Source organism: Mirounga angustirostris, unplaced genomic scaffold, assembly GCF_029215605.1.
Source record: "Mirounga angustirostris isolate CCGP_5_RB_7025 unplaced genomic scaffold, mMirAng1.0.hap1 SCAF_10, whole genome shotgun sequence".
NCBI lineage: Eukaryota > Metazoa > Chordata > Mammalia > Carnivora > Phocidae > Mirounga > Mirounga angustirostris.
This window is the reverse complement of record NW_026991718.1, coordinates 115,596,152-115,620,655: the sequence shown is the minus strand read 5'-3', so window position 1 is coordinate 115,620,655 and position 24,504 is coordinate 115,596,152. Positions and strand designations below refer to the sequence as shown.

Here is a 24,504-nt window from a genome sequence, read left to right as displayed (position 1 = left end):
AAGTGTTCTTTATGCTTACTCAAATCTGAAAAACTCTTCCTTTAAATCAGAGTTCTCCAATTTTAGTGTGCATCAGAATCACCTAGAAGGCTTATCCAAACAGTTTTGGATGTTGACCAGCTCTTGCGTAGGCCTGAGAATCTGTATTTTTAGTGAGTTCCCAGGTGAAACCGATTGATGCTGCTGATCCAGCAACAACACTCAGAACCACTGAATTTGAGGATGAATGTGAACTGAGTAAGTCTGTGCTAGACGCATCCTTACAGACTTTATGAGATAAGTAGTCCCACTTTACTGACAAAGAAGTGGAGGCTAAAACAGACTGAGAACTTTCTGCTGGTCAAGATGTAATCATCATGCTGATTAAAGCAAGTCTTGAATTCTGATCCCTTACCACCCTTTCCCCCAATCTTCCCTGGCTATATGGTATAGGGTAGGCTCTCCCCACTCTCCTCACATGGCCATCAGGATTCTCCAAACTTGCCACACTATTCCCCGTGGCTGCCAAGGGCCTCATCCTCATCCGCACCATCCTCGGGGTCAGATCCTGCTCATCCAGTCCCTTAGAGGGTAGAGCCTGGAAGCCAGATACTCTCAAACATCTCCCAAACCCCCTGGCAGCTAAGGAGGTGATTTGGGTTCCCCTGCCTGGATGCACTTGGGCAAGGTCAGGTTTTGGATGACAGGACCTCCAGTGTGCTCGTGGAAGCAGTGGCTATAGACGCGGCTTCCTGAACTTGGCAGGATCAGGAGCACCTGTGACTGTCCAGTCTGGACTCGGACTTGGAGTCATCTGGGGATCCCCTTCAGTCTGAGGTCTGTTCCTTCGGGCCTCCCCATCACCTGTAAGTCTGTTAGCCATTCAGCCTCCTCCAATAACTCCCTTTCTGCTTACAGCTAGCTGGTCTTGACTCTCTTCTCTGGGACCGAACCCAGGATAACAGCACAAACACCCACCTGTTAAGTTTAATAACTGGCTCTCTGGGAAAAGGAACACACGTCTATAAATCTTACCCTTACAAAGGGTGTGCTGCACAACAAACAAAACAAACTATACTCTTACTGAAAGTTCCATATAGCCAAGTGATTCTCACAGAATGCTGTGGCAGACTCTGGCTGAGTTCTTATGACCGTGGCCAATCTATAGTCACAATTCAACCATGATTGGAGAAATGAAGTTGCATCCAAACCACTCTTCTCCCAATAAATTTAATATTATTAAGTATGGTTTGTAATCTACTGGCAAACTACTTCTCACCCTTGTATACATTATATTCATTAACCAAAACCCCCTCTAGCTTTAGCACTATGTATATTGGAACTTGGCTTGTTCATCAGTGATGTAACTTCTATGATGAATCTATGATGAATACTGTTTAAATACTGGAAAAACATTTCTGTAATTTTCTTCTCTTTACAATGTGATGCCTACAGACCCAGCCCACTTTCAAATTTAATCTGCATTATAAACAGTTTCTCTATAGCTTTCTTAAGACAATCAGCAAAGCCATATATCAAAACCTGACTCAGAGTGCTGATTTCCACTGTCCCACTGGGGCCAATTTTCAGCTACCAACGTGAAGTCACTGCCTGTGGAGGTGGGAAGAGACGTGCACAATTGTATAGTACTTCCACCAGATAGATAAAACGGACATAAATAAACTCCAGAGCACAGATAATAGTAAAATGCAGTAACGTCATGAGGAAATGATGAATTTTCATTATTTGCTATCCTTGTTTTCCATATAATATATTTAACTATAGGTTTATATAATTTAATTTTTTAGTAATTATTGTGTTTATTGTCTTGCAAAATTCCTGAAAACTTAATCAGCTCTCATAGGCCAGTAAGAACCAACTCCAGCATGCAACCAATCTTGCCCTTCCTTTTGTCTAATGGTCCAACACTTCAAGGCTCAACTCCTCACCTTTTCCAGGAAGCCTTCCTTAAAGCCCCCAGCCTTTGGAGAGGTCTCCCTCCTAAATCCTTGTAAACTTAAAGAGTTTGCACTAATCACTTGGTAGCTGGCCTGAATAACTTTGTGTCTGCTCAGAATCTAGTGGAAGAGAGATATAAGGAGAGAGAAACAGTCTTTGCCATTCTCAGATCCCTCCAGAGCATGAACCAACCTTGGCAAAAAATCAACAAATGTTCGGTGGCTTAATAGGAGCAACAGCTACATGGGAGATACTAAAAGTTTGGAGAAAGAATCCTGGCTCTGCCACTTACTAGATGGGTGGCCTTTCCTAAGGTGTCTTAACGTCAACTTCCTCATCTGTAAACGTGGAATAATAATATCTTCCTGATAGAGCTATGGCGAAGATTTATGGTGAAATTGTACTATGTACACAGTTCATCAAAGCACTGCTTGAAATAGCAAAAGATGGGGGCGACCAATCCATCAATAGGGACCTGGTTAGGGGCGCCTGGGTGGCTCAGTTGGTTAAGCGTCTGCCTTCAGCTCAGGTCATGATCCTGGGGTCCTGGGATCAAGCACCGCATCGGGCTCCCTGCTCCATGGGAAGCCTGCTTCTCCCTCTCCCGCTCCCCCTGCTTGTGTTCCCTCTCTCGCTGTGTCTCTCTCTGTCAAATAAATAAAAATATTAAAAAAAAAAAATAGGGACCTGGTTAATCCAGTACAATCATATAGTAAAACACTGCACAAGTGGTAAAAAAAAAAAAAAAAGAGTGGGTTCTTTACGGACTGATATGGAACAATCTACAGAAATACTCTTGAAACAGTGAAGTGCAGAACAGCCTGCGTAGCATGACGCCATTTATGAAAACAAGGAAAAAACATACACACGCATTTGCCTTTATACACAAAGAACAGATGCAGGACAGACACAGAAGAAAGCGGTGACAGTGACTGTCCCCGGGGAGGAACACTGGGTGGCACGGGGAAGAGGTGAGAGGGAGACATTTCTCTTGTGAACCTTTTAAATTTCGAACCATGTGCAAATAAACCAAAACAATTAACAACGCTAGTAGAACCCCTGGAACAGGGGCAAAGGGTCTCAAAAACATGGCGGTTCTCATGATGATCACGAAAACTACATAGGGGTTGAGCAGAGTCCACAACGGACAGAAAGGTCGACTCAAATCGCAAATCCCAGCCCCTGAGAAGAGCTTTGGAGTCAGACAGACCTGAGCTGAACCCGGCTTCTGCCCCTCATTGACTATGTGACCTTGGAAAAGCTGCTTAACCTAGTGCCTCAGTTTTCACCTCTGTCAAATGGGAATAATGGCAGTACCGGCCTGAGCTGGGCTTCCGTGAGGCTGAAATGACACAAAGCACATGGAGCACACAACCTGGGACATGGTAAGTGCTCAATAAATGTCAGACTCTCTTTTCATTATCAACCAACAGAGAAGTTGGCACAGGACATAAAACAATTCACAGAAGATGAAATTTGGATAGTAAACAAACATCTCACTGGTAATGAGGAAAAATGTAAATTAAATCCTCAATGAGGTAGCAGTTGCCATCTATGAAATTAGGTAAATTTTGAGGGAATGACAGGCGAGCCTGGCAGAGGTGTGTGGTGCTGGGAAAGTGCACACTGCTGGAGGCTCGATAAAGTGGGTCCTTCTGGACAGCAACTTGTTCCCAAATCCATAAACATGGTGATACCAAGCAATTCTGCTTCTTTTTTATTATTATTATTATTCATTTTTGAGAGACAGAGCATGAGCACAAGCAGGGGGAGGGGCAGAGGGAGAAGCTGAGCAGGGAGCCTGATGCAGGACTCCATCCCAGGACCCTGAGATCATGACCTGAGCTAAAGGCAGACGCTTAACCGACTGAGCTACCCAGGCGCCCAAGCAATTAATTCCACTTCTGAAAATCTATTCTGAGGGGATGAGTTCATGGGTGATTTCTTCCCTCTTTCCAGAACTATGTTTTATAATGTGGTCATATCATGTCTATAATTTAAAGATTGTAATTTTATTTTATTTTTTTTAAGATTTTATTTATTTATTTGAGGGAGAGAGAGCACAAGCAGGGGGAGGGGCAGGGGAGAGGGAGAAGCAGACTCTTCACTGATCAGGGAGCCCAGTGAGGGACTGGATCCCAGGACCCTGAGATCATGACCTGAGCCAAAGGCAGACGCCTAACCAACTGAGCCACCTAGGCATCCCTTAAGATTATAATTTTAGGGCGCCTGGGTGGCTCAGTCGTTAAGCGTCTGCCTTCGGCTCAGGTCATGATCCCAGGGTCCTGGGATCGAGTCCCACATCGGGCTCCCTGCTCTGCAGGAGCCTGCTTCTCCCTCTCCCACTCCCCCTGCTTGTGTTCCTGCTCTCGCTATCTCTCTCTCTGTCAAATAAATAAATAAAAATCTTTAAAAAAAAAAAAAAGATTATAATTTTACAAACTGATTTGGCATCATTAAGACTCAAGGGCCAAATGTATAATTTAAATATGTATCTGTATGTAAATAAGCATGTATATGAGCTCAAGGAGGGGGTACCCCCGTGGCCCTCTTTCTAATTAACAGTGTATCTCAAAGTTCACGGCAACCCTCTGAGGGAGGGAGGCCAAATTGCGTGGTATGCCTTTTACATCTGGAACACGGACGCTCAGAAAAGGAAGTGCTGCAAAACAGGGCTCAGCCCCGCCTGCGTGGCCACAGGACATTATGCTAGGCGTGCCTTCCCGGCTTCCACCCCGCCCCATCCAGGGCCTCTCACCTTGCTGACAAACATGATAGAGGATGATTCTACAAAGTCTTTTGAGATCAGCTGCCCATACGAGAACTTCTCCACCTTCCCCAGGGTTACGAGCTTCCAGAGCTTCTCATCAGACAACGACTCAAACAGATCCATCTTCCTGAGGGGAAAATCCTGTTAGAATTCATCGCCCTCCATCACAGAAGGTGCTCAGCTCTCAGCAATTTCCAGAAAGGGAACGTGTCGTCTTGCTCTTGCAAATGCCTGAGGTGGAGGATTTTACTCACCTCCAGTTGCCTCACCTGGCCTGTGGCACCCCCTCCAGCACACCCCCCTCTGCTGCTCCTCAGTCTGGTGCCATGCACCTCTCACTTCCACTCTGCCCTCCAGGGGCTTCTTCCTGGCTCCATCCCTCAACCCTGTGCTCACTAGGCTAGTCTCATTCCAAGCAACTCTGAGAGTTCCTCACTTCAACTCACCTGCTCTTCTGTCCCCCAGCCCAGCTGTCCTGCCCCTCCCTTTGGTTTGGGCAGCTCACTCCAGCCTCCTCCAGCCTGTTAGCTTCAAAGACTCCGGCCTGTGCCTGATGAATGGGGGACACCTGGACTCCCCTCTTTTTGCCTTTGTTCCCTATGGCTGAAGGCCCACCCCGCAGTGCCCACCCCTTCCCCTGAGCTGAGGCGCCACCAGTCAGTGGCTTGCCTTCCCTCACATGCAGCCCCACAGGGCTGCTAACAATCGTCTCATATTTTCTCAACTCCCATAGATCACGGAGCCCAGAACTCGGGTGACACAGGGCACTGAGCTCCGTCCAGGGCACTAAGGGGGAACAAGGTCGGTGCCATGTCCAAAGGAGGAGGGTCTGGAGACACAGGAAGGGAAAGCAGGGTCACCACAGAGGCAACACCACTGGGCCATACACTTCCCGGGATTATCTCATTCGATCCTTACAATGATTTGGGAGAGATGAATCATTATCCCCACTTTACAGAGCAGGAGACTCAACTCAGAGAAGGGAGGTGACCCATCTAGGGTCACACAGTTGATAAGCCCAAAAGCTAAGCTTGCAGCTCAGCCCCAATTTTCCACTGTGTGAAAACAGGAAGTGCTCCCCCCTGCAGGACTAAGTCCTCCCTTTGCAGGCCCCAGTCCCCTCTCACAGCTCCTACTCTCTCCACTCTCCCTCACCCTACAGGGTAGCGCTCTGCCACCACATTGCTCTAGAACTGCACAGCCCTACAACCTGTATTTTCAGGGCCGGTGCAGATACTTCATCCGATTTCCATTCTTTTCCTAAAGGTGAGTAACTCAAAAGGATACAATGAGCACCTGCATTAGCCTGGCACGATGACGATGTGGGGAGTACCATGGCGAAAGGGCCACTCTGCCCTCACGACCATAAGTGCTTCCTGTCTGACGGACAAATAAACTGTAAAGAAGGTACTATGTAATCAAGAATCACAGTTTGGCTGGGACTTTAAAGAAACATGGGGTGTGATAGAAGCATTGGGGGGCACTCTCTCTATTCTGGAGTGATGGGGTTGGTTAGTGAGGTGGGGCGGTGAAGCCCAGAGACTTCTGAATTTAACATTCTGGGTACATCACCACCCCGAGGTTAGATTTCCTTACCTGTCAACTAGACAGAGCAAGAGAAACAATGTCACGGGATTGAATGAGAGAAGTTAAGAACCTTGGTACAAAGGGCTGAGTACATGTTAGCTATTCTATTAGTACCATCCCACAAGGAAGGGATGTTTGAGCTGAGACCTGAGGGTCTAGTAGGAGTTTGCTAGACGAAGAAGTCAGGTGGGAGGTGTCTCCCATCTCAAGAGCATTCCAGGCAGAGAGAGCAGGACCTACTGTTTCCCACTGGGCTTACGACAGTCAGGCGCCTAATAAACACACAGAGGGGAGATGTTGGCTGATGATAGAAGGTACCTAAAAAATTCAAATCGATGCTGAGCATCCTTTTGGAATTCCTGGTCCAGCTTATTCGCAAGGAAATCTTCTCTGTCGACAACCAGGAATTCTGTTTCTTCCATACAGACCACAGTGGCCCTCCTTAGTGATGGAGTCAGAACGCCCAATTCCTGTTGGGTGCACACGGGCAAAGGCAAGTGAGAGGCTACCTCTAGCTTTCTGCTCGCAGCCTTGCCCACCTTTTTCCTGCTTCCATCAGCCCCCAGAAATCTCTACTCCCCAGACTGCAGACTCCCCGGCTGGCCCTGTGCTCCTGCTCATTCCCCATCTCTGGGGGCCCATCCCCTCCCTCTTAATATGCTGCTTGTGGAAAAAACAGGCAACAGGCTTGACCAGACCAGAGAGAGGAAGCCGGAGGGGCCTCGCTGAGGGGTCACTGCATCTCTGCAGGGGTTATACAGGGAACACGTTCCTTAAACATCACAGACCGAGGAGCCAGCCTTGGACACGGGCTGGTCCAGTCAATTGGCCTGTGACAGGAAAGGGTGCTAGGACCCAGGGCATTGACTTACCCACAGGAGAAGGCCAGAGCCTGTCAAGCCCCCACCCCCGCCCCCAGCAAAGCAGACCTTGCCCCACGCTTACCCCAAAACAGTCACCCTTGTGCAACAATACGGGGTGGGTGTCCAGGAAGGCGCTGCTGCCATCGTCATCCTCAGTCACTGCGACGGTGCCCAGGTAGATGAAATAAAAGCTGTTGCCCCTCTGCCCCTTCTTGATGATCACGCGCCTGCGACCAAACCTGAGGAAAGACCGAGGCCAGCAGGTCTGGTAGCAGCAGGGCACTGCTGTGCTCTCTGCTCTGGAGCATGAAGGCACAGACTGGGACGAGAAGGGACCTCACAACAGCCCAGCCCCAGCCCCATCAAGCTCGACGTCTTCACTAACATCCCCCTAGTTGCCCGCCTCCATCAGACTGAGGCTTCCTGAGAGCAGAGCCTTCGTCGGTCTGCGTCGGCACACAGAACATGCTCAGTGAACAGCAGCTGAGTAAATGAATAACCAAATCCTGGAAGTAATGGCTCAGTAGCTAAATGATGGAGACCAGGATCCAAGTCCTGATTCTGCCGCGAGCTGCATGGCAGTGGGCACTCATATTCTCTCTCTGACCCTCAGGGTCTCTTGTCTGTAAAATACAGATGAACATGCCTAGAAAAAAAAATAGATAAATGGTCTTCTAATCCCCTAGAGCTCACTACATAATTGGGAACCGTTAGGGTAGAGGTGCCCAGGTCCAGAGCAAACTGGGAGTTAGTTCTTAAACTCCAAGGGAGGAAGATTTCTGCACTTCAAATGTAAGTTCAAATTTCACTTCTTTCAATATTCATTTGTTTCCTTCCTTCATTCAATAAGTTAAATAAATACCAACGGTGTCTATCAGGCAGAGCAAGAAAGGACAGATTTTGTCCTGAAAATTATGGTCAAGTACAGGGACTAAATAAGGTTTAAAAATGCTTTAAGAGAGGGAAGCACAGGTGAATTCAGAAGCATGGAGAAAGGGCACTTAACCAGCTTAGGAAAGGCAGAGCAGGCTCCAGCATAGTGTCTGGAGTCTTCCAAGTAGACAGAGAGATGGAAGAGTGTTCCAGGCAGAGGGACCACCAAGTCCAAAGGCAGAGGCGCCTGGAAGGATGGTGCCTTCAAAGGAATAGCAGTAAGCTCCATTAGAAAGGAAAATGGAAGACAGGGAGGTCAGTGGGGTAGTGGGAGAGAAATTTGGCTAGGTCCAATCACAAGACACTTCAAACACTGGGCTAACTTTGGATTTTACACAGAAGGTAATGGGAAACACAAAAGTCTGGAAAGAGGAGATGGCCCAGATGACAATGACTAGATGGGAGAAGACAGGCACATTCAACTGGGAAATGAGACTTTGGGGAGCATAGCTAGGGCTCATCCAAGTCCAGACTCCTGGAGCTGGAGCTGGAAAGACCCTCAGGAACCATCTAGCTGAATCCACATGGCTGAGATGAGCGAAGTGGGAGCTAAGGAGCCCCAGGCTTGCTGAAGGCACACAGTGAGTCACATCTGAGTCTGCACTAGACCCCAAATCTCCTGTAGCAGACATCTGTGGCTTTTGTTGTCAAGCGTCGGGTCACCTTTCCCACCAGCTGCACCCTGACTTTACTTTGGAGGAAACACCTTTTCTTGACTCTCAGACAATCCGTCATCTTGCTGCCATGAGAGAGAGAGTCTGGCGGAGAAGGTGGTTTATGAGAATGGAGTGTGAGGAGGTGGAGAGAGACAGACAGATACTGGGTTCCTGGGGACACTGAGTCCCCTGAATCCAGCTGAGCCGGAAGCTGGAAAACTATCCCAGGACTTTTCAGATACTTGGGCCACTCTTGCATTCCCTACAGCTAGATTTTCTGTCCCTTGCGACTGAAAGAATCCTGTGTAATCTGCTCATTTCCAGTCCTAGAAATAATCAACTAGCTGAAGAGGGCTTTAACAATCACCACCCCTTCATCTTCACACAAACCCATAAAACCTGTATCAGTATCCTCATCCATGTAATGAGGATACTGAGGCCCAGCAAGGTTAAGTGGCTTGCCTGAGGTCACACCTCAGAGTGGCAGATGCAGCATCACATTCCAGAGCTTCTATCCCAGTGATTCTTTTTCTTTGCTTGACACCATCCTGCCTGCTATGGAATCTTACTTTAAGACGGCGGGGACTTGCTCTTCTTTACTGGGCTAGACACAAAGCAGATAGTTCCCTCTACCTGGAATGTTCTTGTCTACACTTCCACTTGTCATATATACGCACTCCAATGCCACCTCTTCTGTAAATCTCCTTTGGCCAAGCCAGCTGGAGGGTTCCCTCCTCTCTTGGGCTTACTGCCTTTAAACAGATCCTGCACAGGTCATAACGGGCCTTAATCTATAGCTAGTTGTGATTATGGGACCTGGGACCTCCTTGAGGGGGCACAGACCAATAGTGTCCTTACAGCCTAGATTTTCAAGATAGGCCTTACCTCAAATATTCTGCTAGGCTGCCTTTCTTAAGCCACCGAAATGTCCAAGAAATGGCAATATTTCCACACACACATCTTAGACTTCTCTAGTACAAGGTATTTATATGGTGCTTTTTGTGTCATGGACCCTTTGACAATCTAGTGAAGCCTTCACAGAATAATGTTTTAAATATATAAAATAGGGGTGCTTGGGTGGCTCAATCAGTCAAGCATCTTCTTTCTGCTCAGGTCATGATCTCAGGGTCCTGGGATCAAGCCCTGCATGGGGCTCCCCACTCAGCGGGGAGTCTGCTTCTCCCACTCCCTCTGCTCCTCCCCCCTGCTCATATTCTCTCTCTCAAATAAATAAATAAAAATCCTTTAAAAAATGTTTTTTCAATAAATAAGTATATATATAAAATAAAATACAGCAGAAACAGCTAATAATTGCCTTTTAAAACCCAAACTGTGAGGGCACCTGGGTGGCTCAGTCAGTTAAGAGTCTGACTCTGAGATCATGACCTGAGCCAAAATCAGGAGTCAGAATCTTAACTGACTGAGCTCTGTGCTCAGCGGGGAATCTACTTCAGATTCTCTCCCTCTGCCCCTTCCCCCCATGCCCCCTCATGCTCACACACTCTCTCTCTGTAAAATAAATAAATGTCTTTATTTTTTTTTTAAGATTTTATTTATTCATTTGAGACAGAGAGATACAGAGAGAGAGCACAAGCAGGGGGAGCAGCAGAAGGAGAGGGAGAAACAGGCTCCCCACTGAGCAGGGAGCCCAATGCGGGGCTCGATCCTAGACCCTGGGATCATGACCTGAGCCGAAGGCAGATGCTTAACCATCTGAGCTACCCAGGTGCCCCAATAAATAAGTCTTTTTTTTTTTTTTAAGATTTTATTTATTTATTTGAGAGAGAGAGAGAGCATGATGGGGGTAGGGTCAGAGGGAGAAGCAGACCTCCCGCCAAGCAGGGAGCCCGATGTGGGACTCGACCCCGGGACTCCAGGATCATGACCTGAGCCGAAGGCAGTCGCCCAACCAACTGAGCCACCCAGGCACCCCCAATAAATAAGTCTTTAGGAAAAAAACACCCAATTGTGGTATAGCAATATATGTACATCTTTATTAAGGCACTGAATAACAAGATCTAGCAGCAGATCTAATTACTACCATAATTTCAAAGCTGTGATGAATATAAATTATTTTTTGAAAAATGTGCAACAACATGAATATGTAATCTTGGTGATTTCCTTTGGTGAAAAAGTCACAGGAATAGCTAATACTGGTTCATTACCTACATCTGCAATTAAAGGAAATGATAAATTTTAGTTAGAGTTAACGAAAACAGATGTTAAGTTTTTTCTTATCCAAGTTCACAGACCCTTGCTCTAATTCCTATCTGGACATAGTACAATCACCTGTGACCCACTGTGGCTTTTCAGGCTTGGATGTGAGTCTCAGCTCTACCCCCCATTACTTGGGTGACAGAGTATGAGTCATTCGTACCCTCTGAGCCTCTGCTTCCTCATCTGAAAAAGGAGGGAATTGGACCAGATCCTTTCTGAGGCTCCTATCAGAGCCTTTCCAGATCCAGTGGCTCCTAAATCCTGGGGAGACTAGCAAGAAATGAAGGACATCAAGTGTTCTACAAGCATAACAAGGAGCACTCGAGTGAACAGACAGATAGCTTTTCACGGCTGATGCGCCACGGAGACACCAGCAGACCTGCCACAGCCTCGTCAGGCAGGCTCTTCCTGCCCAGCCCGTCCCAGCTCAGGTGCCACGGGGTGTGCCCCTCACTGACCGTTCAAAGCGCATGACTCTGGCCAGGAGCAGCTGCAGGGGCTCTGAGTAGTTGCGGTAGCTGTCCAGGACCTGCAGGAGGTTACGGAGGGCCTGGATCTCGGGCTCTGTCCTCCAGGAAGGCAGCTTCTGTGCGATGTGCATGGCTTTTGGAGGAAAGTGACCCTGGGGAGAGAGGACCAGAGTGACACACAAGACCCAGCAGTTTCCCCCAGGGGCCACTCCCCGTACAATAGTGGCTGACATGTACTGAGCACTTACTGCACACCTGGCATTAGGATGCGCACCATCTCACTGCATCTTTGCCCAGCCCGAGAAGTGCGGCACAATTATGATTCCCGTTTGACAGATGAAGACACTCTGGCAGGATGATAACCTAGATCTGCTACGTGCCAAGACCCTCATCCCCAACTCCTGACCATACTGCCTTTGCCGTTCACTGACCACCCCGAGTCAATAGGGGGCTCCCTGGGCTCCAGGGGCCCTTCAGCATATGTTCACTGCAGTCAGGGGAGACCTCCCTTGCCTCAGCCTATATCTTGGCACGCTATAGGACACTAAGAAATAAAGAGAACCTACAGAAACCAGGTCCTGGTGAACCAGGACTCATGCACAAGTGGGCAGACAGATCCATCCATTCAGCCACCACTCCCACCTGCTGGGAAAATGGTACTTGAGTTGTTAACACCCTTACTGGCTGCCCATCTCACTTAGGATAAAATCTTAACTCTGTACCCCAGCCTAGGGGCCCCACATGGTCTGACTCCTTTCCTCCCTACCCTACACGACCCTACCTCCTGCCTCTCTCCTTCATTCTCTAGTCTCTAACCTTCTTCCCATCTCTTGCAGGTGCCAAGCTCACTTCTGTCCTGCAGTCTTCGCTTGGGCTGTTTCCTCTGCCTGGAATGTTCTTCCCCTGCATTTTCACATGGATATGGCTGCTTCCTCCTCTTCATTCAGTTCTAAGCTCCTATGTTCCCACATTCTCAGGGAGTCCCTACTGGATCATTTGACCCAAAATAGTAGGCCCCCTTCCCAGCAGTCTGTAGTCTCTGAATCATTTTTCCTAAAGCAATTCATACTTTCTGAAAAGACCTTATTCTTTTTTTTTTTTTTAAGATTTTACTTATTTAGGGGCACCTGGGTGGCTCAGTTGTTAAGCGTCTGCCTTTGGCTCAGGTCATGATCCCAGGGTCCTGGGATCGAGCCCCACATCGGGCTCTCTGCTCAGCGGGAAGCCTGCTTCTCCCTCTCCCACTCCCCCTGCTTGTGTTCCCTCTCTCGCTGTGTCTCTCTCTGTCAAATAAATTTAAAAAAAATTTTTTTACTTATTTAGGGCGCCTGGATGGCTCAGTTATTAAGTGTCTGCCTTCAGCTCAGATCATGATCCCAGGGTCCTGGGATCGAGCTCCACATCGGGCTCCCCGCTCCTCGGGAAGCCTGCTTCTCTCTCTCCCACTCCCCCTGCTTGAGTTCCCTCTCTTGCTGTGTCTCTGTCAAATAAATAAATAAAATCTTAAAAAAAAAAAAAAGATTTTACTTATTTATTTGAGAGAGAGAGAGAGCGCGCACACACACACACACACACATATGAGTGAGTGGGGGTGTAGGGCAGTTGGAGAGTGAGAAGCAGACTCCCCGCTGAGCAGGGAGCTCCACATGGGACTCCCTCCCAGGACCCTGAGATCATGACCTGAGCCAAAGACAGATGCTTAACTGACTGAGCCACCCAGGCGCCCCTCTTTTTTGTTAATGTGTATATTATCTATCATTTCCCCAGCCTACACACACAGACACCTCTCTCTCTCTCACTCACTCTAGAAATGCATTTCCAATATGGCAGTCATTAGCCACATGTGGCTATTGAAATTTAAATTAAATTTGATAAAAAATAAGTTCTGGGGCACCTGGGTGGCTCATTTGGTTAAGCGTCTGCCTTCGGCTCAGGTCGTGATCTCAGGGTCCTGGGATCAAGCCCCGCATTGGGCTCCCTGCTCTGCGGGGAGCCTGCTTCTCCCCCTCCCTCTGCCTGCCATTCACCCAGCTTGTGTTCTCTCTCTAAAAAAAAAATAAATAAATAAGTTCCTGGGGCGCCTGGGTGGCTCAGTGATTAAGTGTCTGCCTTGGGCTCAGGTCTTGATCCCAGAGTCCTGGGATCGAGCCCCGCATCGGGCTTTCTGCTCAGCGGGAAGCCTGCTTCTCCCTCTCCCACTCCCCCTGCTTGTGTTCTGTCTTTTGCTGTGTCTCTCTGTCAAATAAATAAATAAAATCTTTAAAAAAAAAAAAAGGAAAAAAAGTTCTTCAGTCACACTAGCCACAAGTGCAACATGTGTCTGTTGGCTACTATGGACAACACAGACAACTGAACATTTCCATTACCTCAGAAAGTTCACTGGACAAAGGTGTTCTAGAATATAAGCCCCAATATAAACACAATAGTGGCTTCATCTATCTTATTTACCCCACTCTAGAATAACCTCACATGTAATGGGCACTCAACAAAATAAAAATTTATGGAAAGAATGAATGAATGCTGGCTAATTTTACATAACAGTAGTTGTCACAGAAGCAAAACAAAGTGGGACATGATGAGAAATTCTGAACAACAGATCTGAAGCCTTGCATGTTCACTCAGAAGGGCAGTATTGCTCAGTGATTAATAATGCACACACTCTGGGCGCCTGGGTGACTCAGTCGGTTAAGTGCCTTCAGCTCAGGTCATGATCCTGGGGTCCTGGAATCGAGCCCCAAGTCAGGCTCCCTGCCCAGCAGGGAGTCTGCTTCTCCCTCTGCCCCTCCCCCCTGTTCATGCTCTCTCTCACTCTCTCTCAAATAGATAAATAAAACCTTAAAAAAAATAAAACAAAATAATGCATAGGCTCTGGTACCAGGTACCTTCCTACCTGTGTGTCCTGGGACAAGTCACTTCTCCCTGAGCCTCAGTTTCCCTATCTGAGAGCAGCAGAACCTGAATGTATAAATAGCAGAGCTAATACATAAAGGGCTTACAATGGGCCTGGCTCCCAGCCCGGACTATGGAAGCATTGACTTTTTTTTTTTTTTTTTTTAATTAAGTAGGCTCCATGCCCAGCATGGAGCCCAAAGTGGAGCTTGAACTCATGACCCTGAGATGAAGGCCTGAACTGAGTTCAAGTCAGATGTTCAACCTATTGAGCCATAGGTGCCCTGTGTTGGCCATTTTTAAGGTCTGAATCCAATCTTTTTCCTACTTAACTCTCTCTTGTTATCAATAACCCATTGGGATTTCTATCACAGGGTCCATTTAGGACAAAACACAGATGACTCTGGTTTCTATGAACAAAACTGATTCTCTGTGCCCACTAGAGGTCCTAATTCTTTTAGGAAATCTCTCTCACCACCCCCCAACCCCTAGAGACTCCCTTCTCTGGATTCCTACGGAACTGACTCTGTTATTTAACTTCCCAGGTAACTTTCCCCACCTTAACTCCTACTTAAGGGCAGTTACACCACCTAGAATCTCCACAAGCAGACACAGATCTAAGCCTAGAGCTGGTAAGACCTTCAAATCTTTCCTATAAATAGGTAGGCGCCTTTAAAATTTAAATTAAATTTTGGGGCACCTGGCTGGCTCAGTCAGTTAAGCGGCTGCCTTTGGCTCAGGTCATGATCCCAGGGTCCTAGAATCAAGTCCCACATCGGGCTCCCTGCTCAGTGGAGAGTCTGCTTCTCTCTCTGCCCCTAACCAACCCCCCCGCCCCGGCTTGTGCTGGCTGTCTCTCTCACTCTCTCGAAAAAATAAATAAAATCTTTAAAAAAAATTTTTTTAATTAAATTTTAATTTAGTATCCAAGATTTGATGGGAAGAAGCCGGGAAAATAACAACAATTCTTGAAATTTAGAGAACAAGTCACACAGTCCAAAGATATGAAGCATTCCTTCGCCAGAATGGCCGTCTGGCAGCCACAGGGCAGTGGGTGGCGGGGGGGTTGGTGTGCCCAATGTCTCTCAGAGGGCTCAGGCAGAGCCAGAATTCACACATAAGCCCGGGCTTTTCCCACCACCCTGATTATTTCTCCTGTGTCTAGAGCTCTCACAGCCTCTACTTTGCCTTTTGCTCCTTGTCCATGGGTCCAAGTACAGGAGCTCTCCCTGCTGGTTCTGTCCAGCTCTAAGGCGACAGTGGGTTCAGGGGGGCTCACAGCCTCAGAATGTCAGGACTGGAATCTTGGGATCACTGAAATCAGCTATTTCATAAATGAGGAAACTAAGTGGCTAGCTCAGGATGATACAATGGCTTGGTGCCAGAACCCGGACTGGACCCAGCTGTCCTGATACCCAGTCCAGTGCCTCTTCCAGGCCATGATGCAGAAGAAAATTCCCAGCAGCAAGGTCAGAGTTATGCATACCTCCTCTGCAACGAAGTCCATAGTATCAAATGTGATTCGGCCTTGTTTCCTTTTCTGGGGGGGGCGGGGGTAAAAAGGAATGGGGGAGAACAAAGAGAATCAGCAAGACTACTCCTAGAATTTTGCACTGAAACCTTCCTGTCCCCATCCCTGTGGTAGGCAGGAAGCCACAGGAACCCTTCTACCAGGTGGCCCTCTCATGTAGGCCTCTGCTCAAAAGCCCCGACTCAGCCCCAGCCTCCGGCCCAGCATTAACAACGTGTCATTGTTGAAACAGAGAGAGATGTGGAGGGGTGAGGGTAAAGATAGGAAGGATGGAGAGAGAAAAGGAAGAGGGGAAAGAAGCAAACAAATGGGCAAGTGGAGAGGGACAGAAAGGGACAAAATGGAGGCATCAATGAAGCCAGCCTTCGTTAAGTGCCTATCAGGAGCCAGGCATGCTCATCTTCCTTACTCCATTTCATCCTCAGGACAAAGCAGGTATTACGGAGCCCCCTTTTGGACTCGAGGCAGGTGAAGGAACCTACACAAGGATCACACACTGAGTAATCAGTCCTCCCCTAGAGTATGGCCAGAATAAAGAAGTGTAAGAGGTCTTAGGAATGAACTAATCCAACTCTATCTCCTATGTGGATCCCCAAAGGCATCTTCATTACTATTCAGGGCCCCAAAGTTTCCTATGTGGAAAGAGTAGGGGAAGAGGCAGAGAGAGGGGGAAGATATGTGGGAGAAGGAAGGGGGAATGAAAGGGACAAACAAGGCCCTGACCACCACCTGGGCCAAACCAAGACACACGCCCCCATATCTCTAGGTATGGGGTCCTTCCCACCCCAGAGCCCCATTTATAGCTTGTGTACCTGTGTGGTGCTTCTCAAGAAGGCCAGTGAAAGAAAGCAGTGGTGCTCGGAAAGATCCAGATTGACAAGCTCTAATGAAAACTGGTCCACGGCTCTCTTTACCTGACCCCACTCTCCAGCCCCCTCGCTCTCTGCCCAGTGGCCCTAGGACCCCCTCAGGCTGCCATTAAGAGACTTCTGCTCTGCTCAAGTCCACTCTGCCCAGGCAATGTCATTAAGTTTTAGCTTCACACTCCCCTGATGACAAGGCTGATTTTGGTCTTCAGCTTCCAAGTGCCCAGGCACCGGCCCATGTCTTCCGGTAACCAAAGACTCCTGGATCCCAGGGCCCATTGCTTTACCACTGCATGATGATACTCTGAGTCAAAATGTCCTTCCTGACAGCGAACCTCAGTCTCTTATTCTTCCACTCCATCCCTTCCCAACTCATGGTCCATCCACAGGGCAGAATCTGGCTGTAGATTCATTTGGTTTGGCCAGCATAATGTCTTTAAAATATATGAATTTGAATGTCTTCAGGTGGGACATGCTCTTCTTTTCTGCGGACCCACAGTCCCCTACTCCCTGCTACATCTTAAACTCAGTGAGACACACACACAGTTACACCTGCTGGCCCCTTAGAGACTGATCTAAGATGGCCTTTCTTTCCCCATCAGCACTGCCCATACCCCTCTCCTTCAGAAATCATTTGGGGCAATTTCTTGGAGTGAACCCTGTGCAGTTGGGAGGCAGGACTGAATCTAGTCACTCTGGGCACAACAGGAAAATGGGCAGGGTTTGTCCAGAGATTGGGAGAAACATCGGGGCCCTGAATAGTAATGAAGATGCCTTTGTGGATCCAGAACAGGTTAACAGAATGGTGATCAACTTTTCTGAGCTAAAAAGGGTACATGATCTACCACTAGGACAAAATATTTGAAATGGGGACCTTCTAGAAAATCTAGAAAGCATGGTCTCAGGAGTGAGCAGGGCCCTGCATGTGTTCCTTTGTTTAAGTGGAGGGGACAGAAAAGAAGGTAGAGATGAACAGTGGTGGGCATTCAGAAAACCCTGATTCTAATGAGACTTCTGGATTTCTCTGGCCCTTTTGATCCCTGTTGGAATGGAGATGGTTTCTTCCCTACTCCTGGTGTTTCTTTCCACATGGAGGGAGTTGTACTGGTAGAACACTACTAGCTCCTCTCCTTCCATATTGAGAAGGAGCGACTTAAACTCCTTGGTGAATTTGGAAGGAAAAACTGGATGAGATCATTCCTTCTCCATCTCTCTGAGCCCACATTCTGCTCTGCCCTCCTCTGCTGAGTTTAGGGCAGGAGACCCTGCTCCCGCAGTGGAGGCCTGCCTTGGTCCAGCACTGCCCATGACCGGACATGTAAGGCTATCTAATTCTGGGGTTTAGTCTTAGTCTTAGTCATCCTCCAATAAAAGTCTCATCATTAACAAAAGTGACAGTTGGGTCTCCCATCTGCTTTACCCTTTGTCTTCTCTCTGTTGGTTCAGAATATGGCCTGGGAAGTGAGGTGCTATTTATCGGACCCCCTTTAAACCCTCACAATCCTGCTAAGGCCAGCTGCTTACATCCCAGAAGGAAAAGATAGGGTGCTTTCTGTGAGCAGTCTCGATGATCTGATATTCCCGGAATCCCCTGAGGCCCTGGCGGAACATTTTACACACTCGGATCATCACAATGATATCCATGGTGAGCTGGTACAGCCCCTGTGGAAACAAAACAAATTAGATCAGTAGAAACCATCTGTTTCTGACAGCCACCAGCAGGCTGGATGGCGCCAACAAGGTGAAATGGGATAGGATTAAATGCAGGGTCTGTGCTGGAAACATGGTTACATTTTCAGGAAGTCTTCAGGCCTGTTGAAATCGTGTTGGTAGCCTGAAAATGGCCACAGCTGGGAGTATTTATGCCGCAGAAACTGGCAACTACTACAAACCTCCCTCACCAGGAGCCGGTTGTTAAAACATTCTCCAGCACAGCTCTAGTTAAATACCAAGTCCTTCACTTCGGTCCAGAAAACAGCACCAAGCGACAGCAGGCAGCAAGAGGTGATGCAAAGAGCCTGGATTTTGGAATCAGATGGATCTGACAGAAGAACAGCCAAGCAGAGGCAACATTGCTGCCTTTGAAGACAGAGGACAGGGGCCATGAGCCAAGGGATGTGAGTGGTCTCTAGAAGCTAGAGAAGTCCAGGAAATGGGATTCTTCCCTAGACCCTCAAGAAAGGAATGCGGTCCTGCTGACACCTGGATTTTAGCCCAGGGAGACCCGAGCCAGACTTCTAGCCTACATAAGATAATATCATTTGTCTTAAGCCACGAAATTGTATGATATGTTACAGCAGCAATAGGAAACTAATATAACCACTCGTCCAAGCTGGGCCATCTGATCCCAGGCAAACTTTGACCTGGGATTTGGAATTGGAACTGAGAACAAATCAGACTCTTTATCCCAGTATGAATTTGGCAGTAAGGGCAGTCACCCTCTGCCAGTCAAGTAAATACAGGGAATAGGGAAACAAGTTCAACACCAAAGAGACAAATCCAGAATGTGAAACTATCTACAAGTCAACTAACCCAGTTTCTTTCTTTTTTTTTTTTTTTAGTTTTTTATTTATTTATTTGAGAGAGAGGGAACACAAGCAGGGGGAGTGGGAGAGAGAGAAGTAGGCTTCCCTCCGAGCAGGGAGCCAGATGTGGGGCTCGATCCCAGGACCCCGGGATCATAACCTGAGCCAAAGGCAGATGCTTAATGACTGAGCCACCCAGACGCCCCTAACTAACCCAGTTTCTTAAGAGACATACAAATAAATGCAAAATATGAACCTTTGGATCCTGATTCATAATAACAAGCTGTAAAAGCCATTATTTAGGGACAAATAAGGAAGTTGAATATGCCTGGAGATTAGATGATATCAGGGATATTAGTGTTAATTTTCTTAATCTTATAGTGATGTTGTAATCATGTCCTTATTTTTTTTTTTAAAGATTTTATTTATTTGACAGAGAGAGAGATAGCGAGAGCAGGAACACAAGCAGGGGGAGTGGAAGAGGGAGAAGCAGGCTTCCTGCCAAGCAGGGAGCCTGATGTGGGACTCGATCCCAGGACCCTGGGTTCATGACCTGAGCTGAAGGCAGACGCTTAACGACTGAGCCAGCCAGGCACCAAATCATATCCTTATTTTTAAGAAGTGTCATAAAAAATGCAACTTAGGGGCGGCTGGGTGGCTCAATGGGTTAAGCGTCTGAGGCTCAGGTCATAATCCCAGGGTCTTGGGATTGAGTCCTCGGCAGGGAGCCTGCTTCTCCCTCTCCCCGGCTTGTGCTCTCATGCTCTCTCTCTCTCAAATAAGTAAAATCTTTGAAAAAAAAAATGCAACTTACTCTCACATGATTCAACAAGCACACACACAAATACGTAAAGCCAATGTGGCAAAATGCTGACTGTTAGATCTAAGGAGTGATCATTATATTTCAACTTGTATGTTTGAAATTTTCCATAATGAAACAAATGCAAAAGCTAAAAACTTTTATTAACTTCTGTTAATCAGGAGATCAAAAATAAAATGAAAACACAAACTGAAGACTGGAAGAATACATTTGCCAGGAACAGAATCAACAAAGGATTCCTACCCCAAATTAGAAAGAATAGCTATTACAAAAAACCACTATCCAAAACTGTTTTAAAATTTTTTTAATTTTTAAAAATTCTACAAATCAAGGGAAAAATACAAATAACCCCCCCCAAAAAAATGAGCAAAGGACATGAACAGGTAATTCAAAGGGAAAACCCAAATCACCTATAAATAATGAAAAGATTCTGAACATCACTAGAGATAACGGAAATGCAAATTAAAGCGACAACAAGATACCATTTTACACTTAATCGGATTCAGGAACTGGAAGACATTACCCATGGGAAAAGCTAAAAACAACTGAAGTGTCCATCAGTAGGGAAATGTATCAAGGCATTACCGTATAGTCCCAGGACTGAACATAGCCCTAGAGCTGTGTATGTCAGTGTGGGTAAAGCTCACACAATTTTGAGTGGAAAAAAGGTTGAAAAAGGACACCATTTTAAAAAATGTGTTACATAGGGGCACCTGGGTGGCTCAGTTGTCAAGTGTCTGCCTTCGGCTCAGGTCATGATCCCAGGGTCCTGGGATCGAGCCCCGCATCGAGCTCCCTGCTCCGCGGGAAGCCTGCTTCTCCCTCTCCCACTCCCCCTGCTTGTGTTCCCTCTTTGGCTATGTCTCTCTCTGTCAAATAAATAAATAAAATCTTAAAATAAAATGTGTTACATACTATGCTACTTATAAATACATACACATGTAATAAAATTTTAAAATATAGACAGTACAGGGCGCCTAGGTGGCTCAGTCCTTAAGTGTCTGCCTTTGGCTCAGGTCATGATCTCAGGGTCCTGGGATTGAGTCCCACATCGGGCTCCCTGCTCGGCGGGAAGCCTGCTTCTCCCACTCCTCCTGCTTGCGTTCTCTCTCTCGCTCGCTCTCTCTCTGTCGAAAAATAAAAATAAAATCTTAAAAAAAATAAAAAATAAGAAAATAAAATCTAGATAGTACACATCAACCTCAGGAAAGTGGTCCCCAGTGAGGAAGAAGGGAATGGGATGATGAGGAGCTTCACCAGTACCTATAACATCTTCTTTAAAAACATTTATATCTGAAGGAAATACAGGGAAAGGCTTTATTAATAAAACTAATACTTATCAAATACTAATTTTCCACCAGGCACGATTCTAAGCCCTTTAGATGTATCAACTCATTTCATCGTCAACAATAAATCAATGCAATCAATGCTAATACTATCATCACCCTTCAGAGAGGGGAAAATAGGCACAGCAAATCAAGTAACTTGCCTAATACTAATATTAGTCTTAGGACTAATAGGTGATAGGGATTTGAATCCAGGCTGTCTGGCTCCAGAATCCATAGGCTCAACCTATCACTCTGTCCTGCTGCCAGGCCTTATTCCCTCTGGATCTCATGACAGCAGCAGGAAGGGTGGGTACAGAGCAGTTCTTAGGGGCTCAGAGTGTAGCCTGTGACATGCCCACTGTCAAGGGGATAGCAGTCTACAGGAAATGGGTCAGAATTCAGTCTTTCTGAAGTGTAACCTGGACTCTATCCTTTGTGCCATGCTGTGACTCCAAAAGATAGACCCCCCTCTTACACCTATCCTCCCTTCCTCAAAATACCACTCTTCCCTCCCAGGACCCTTGACATCCTCACCAGTTCCTTCTTCAGGATCTGCCACGAATAAGACACCATATATCTCCTCATGGTTCCTGAGCTGGCAAATGGCACAACTAGCCCCTTTGCCTTTCAAGGGTAGGACCACAAATCCTTCCCAAAGCATCCACTTATATTAGAAACAAATAGCTTCCCTCGGTGGCAAGGTAGGAGTTTCTCTCCACTCCTCATACCCTACCAACAGCTTCTGGAAGCCTTGTTCTGAGAAAATCTCATTCTCAGAATCTCCTTATATCACAATGGAGGATTCTGGAAGAGAAGGCAGGGAAGGAATTGGAATCCGGGAGTCTAACATTTATTGAGCACTCATAGGCTCATAGGCATTATCTTAGTTAAGCCTCACAACTACCACAAGGTGAGGGTCCACTCCATACATAAGAATGAGACTCCAAGTAGCTAACTGATTGCTAGTCATGAAGCCATCTTAAAGTAGGAGGCTTCTGGGCTGGGGGCAGGAGCACCTAACACCTCAGCCTAGGGGGCTCTCCAAGGCTTAGAACTTGGAGACCCTGAAGTGTGTGTGGGTGCATGACGCTGTCCTATAAATCTTGTTAAATCAGCAAATCAGGAACACTCAGAAAATCAGAAGTCCTCAGTTAAATGGGGTGCCAAATGTTGAAAGGACCTCGGTGACTAGAACTCAGTGACCCTGAGATCCTTCCAAAAGTAGAGAAGAATATAGGATCTAAAGTACTGCTGTCTACTAGATTAAAGATGGCAGTTGATGACCGCAATTTGCTCTTGTATGAGAATCTTCAATAAAAAACTATGATTTCAAGTATTGCCTGATTTGCCATTCCTATCCAGCTAGGCCTATCTGCCAGCCCTCTCCCAACTGACAGCCAAATGGAAGGACACTGAACACAGTGAAGACAGCCAGACAACAGGGAAGACCCAAGCTCTGAATTACTAAATTCAAAGGCCACCACTCCTAGAGTGAGACACTAACCACTTACAGAGATGAGAAGAGACAGAATTGGGTTTTCTTCCTCCCTTGCCTTGAGAAAAGATGCAAAGAACTCAGGAAGAAACAGAGTAAAAGAAAGTTTCAGAGAAAAAGAGAGAGAAGCAGTGTGGAGTTTTTGCCTCCTCTACCACAGATCTGGTCTTAAGGAAGGAAATACAAAAGTTTAGGGAGTTTCTGAAACAAACTGGGGACAGGGAAGGCAAGAAAGATGGTGGGAGGTGGCTAGGGACAGGGAGGTATCTGATCAGTCTTCTGAGCTGCCTGAGATGCAAGTGACATGGATAGGACCCAGACTAACAAGGGGCATCGGAGGATGCCAGTAAGTAGGGCCAAGACCCTGATGAGACACTGAAAGTAGACACTCCCCACCTCCCCTTTTGCCAGTGGTGGTTATATAATTTCTGTAGGAATTGGATCAGTGTTGGGGAGAAAGAGGCAGGAACTTTGGAGAACTCTGAACTGGCCTAAGATGAGTCAATCAGCCTGAAATTACATCCCCTCAAAATTACTGGATTGGATCTCAATTTACCTGAAGACATCTAAATTGTCTATTAGGAGGCAGGGTGGGGACTCAGAGTCAGACATTAAAGTCAGTTCTAGAAATTAAGGGAGTGTTGGGCTCCTGAGTGGCTCAGTCAGTTAAGTGTCTGCCTTCAGCCCAGGTCATGATCCCAGGGTCCTGGGATCAAGTCCTGCATCAGGCTCCCTGCTCAATGGGGAGTCTGCTTTTCCCTCTCCCTCTGCCCCTCCCCCATGCTCGTGCTCGCTCTCCCTCAAATAAATAAAATCTTTAAAAAAAATAAAGAAGTGTCATTTCTGTCCCAGTGGTTTTTGGTTTTTTTTTTTTAAGATTTTATTTATTTGACAGAGAGAGACATAGCGAGACAGGGAACACAAGCAGGGGTAGTGGGAGAGGAAGAAGCAGGCTTCCTGCTGAGCAGGGAGTCCAATGCGGGGCTTGATCCCAGGACCCCGGGATCATGACCTGAGCCGAAGGAAGACGCTTAATAACCGAGCCACCCTGGCGCCCCACTATCCCAGTTTCTAATCTTAAATTGAACTGTTGTAGAGCAGAATGTCAGAAAGGGCATTGGTCCTAGTCTTATGTGATCTTGGGTAAATTACCTTAACCACACTGGGCCTCGTTTTCCTCCTTTTAAAACTGAGTTAGAAGGGGCGCCTGGGTGGCTCAGTTGGTTAAGCGACTGCCTTCGGCTCAGGTCATGATCCCGGAGTCCCTGGATCGAGTCCCTGGATCGAGTCCTGCATTGGGCTCCCTGCTCGGCAGGGAGTCTGCTTCTCCCTCTGACCCTCCTCCCTCTCATGCTCTCTCTCATTCTCTCTCTCTCAAATAAATAAATAAAATCTTTAAAAAACAAACAAACAAACAAACAAACAAACAAAAAAACTGAGTTAGAGGGGTGCCTAGGTGGCTCAGTCGGTTAAGCGGCTGCTTTCGGCTCAGGTCATGATCCCAGGATCCTGGGATCAAGCCCCGCAACAGGCTCTCTACTCAGCAGGGAGGCTACTTCTCCCTCTCCCTCTAACTACCACTCTGCATACTTGTGGTCTCTATCTCTCTCTCTCTG

At 47.0% G+C, this 24,504-nt stretch overlaps 1 protein-coding gene across 1 annotated transcript in view; it reads right to left on the bottom strand.

The window, feature by feature from the left end:
• The window catches only part of CNBD2 (cyclic nucleotide binding domain containing 2), a 61,344-nt gene that overhangs the window by 24,736 nt on the left and 12,104 nt on the right, over positions 1-24,504 (bottom strand). The window contains exons 3-8 of the mRNA XM_064573103.1: positions 18,245-18,382; positions 15,810-15,863; positions 11,423-11,586; positions 7,241-7,397; positions 6,614-6,765; positions 4,697-4,835 (exon numbers count right to left, since the gene is read on the bottom strand). Coding sequence (XP_064429173.1) covers positions 4,697-4,835; positions 6,614-6,765; positions 7,241-7,397; positions 11,423-11,586; positions 15,810-15,863; positions 18,245-18,382 — 804 coding nt within the window. The remainder of the gene's footprint in view (positions 1-4,696; positions 4,836-6,613; positions 6,766-7,240; positions 7,398-11,422; positions 11,587-15,809; positions 15,864-18,244; positions 18,383-24,504) is intronic.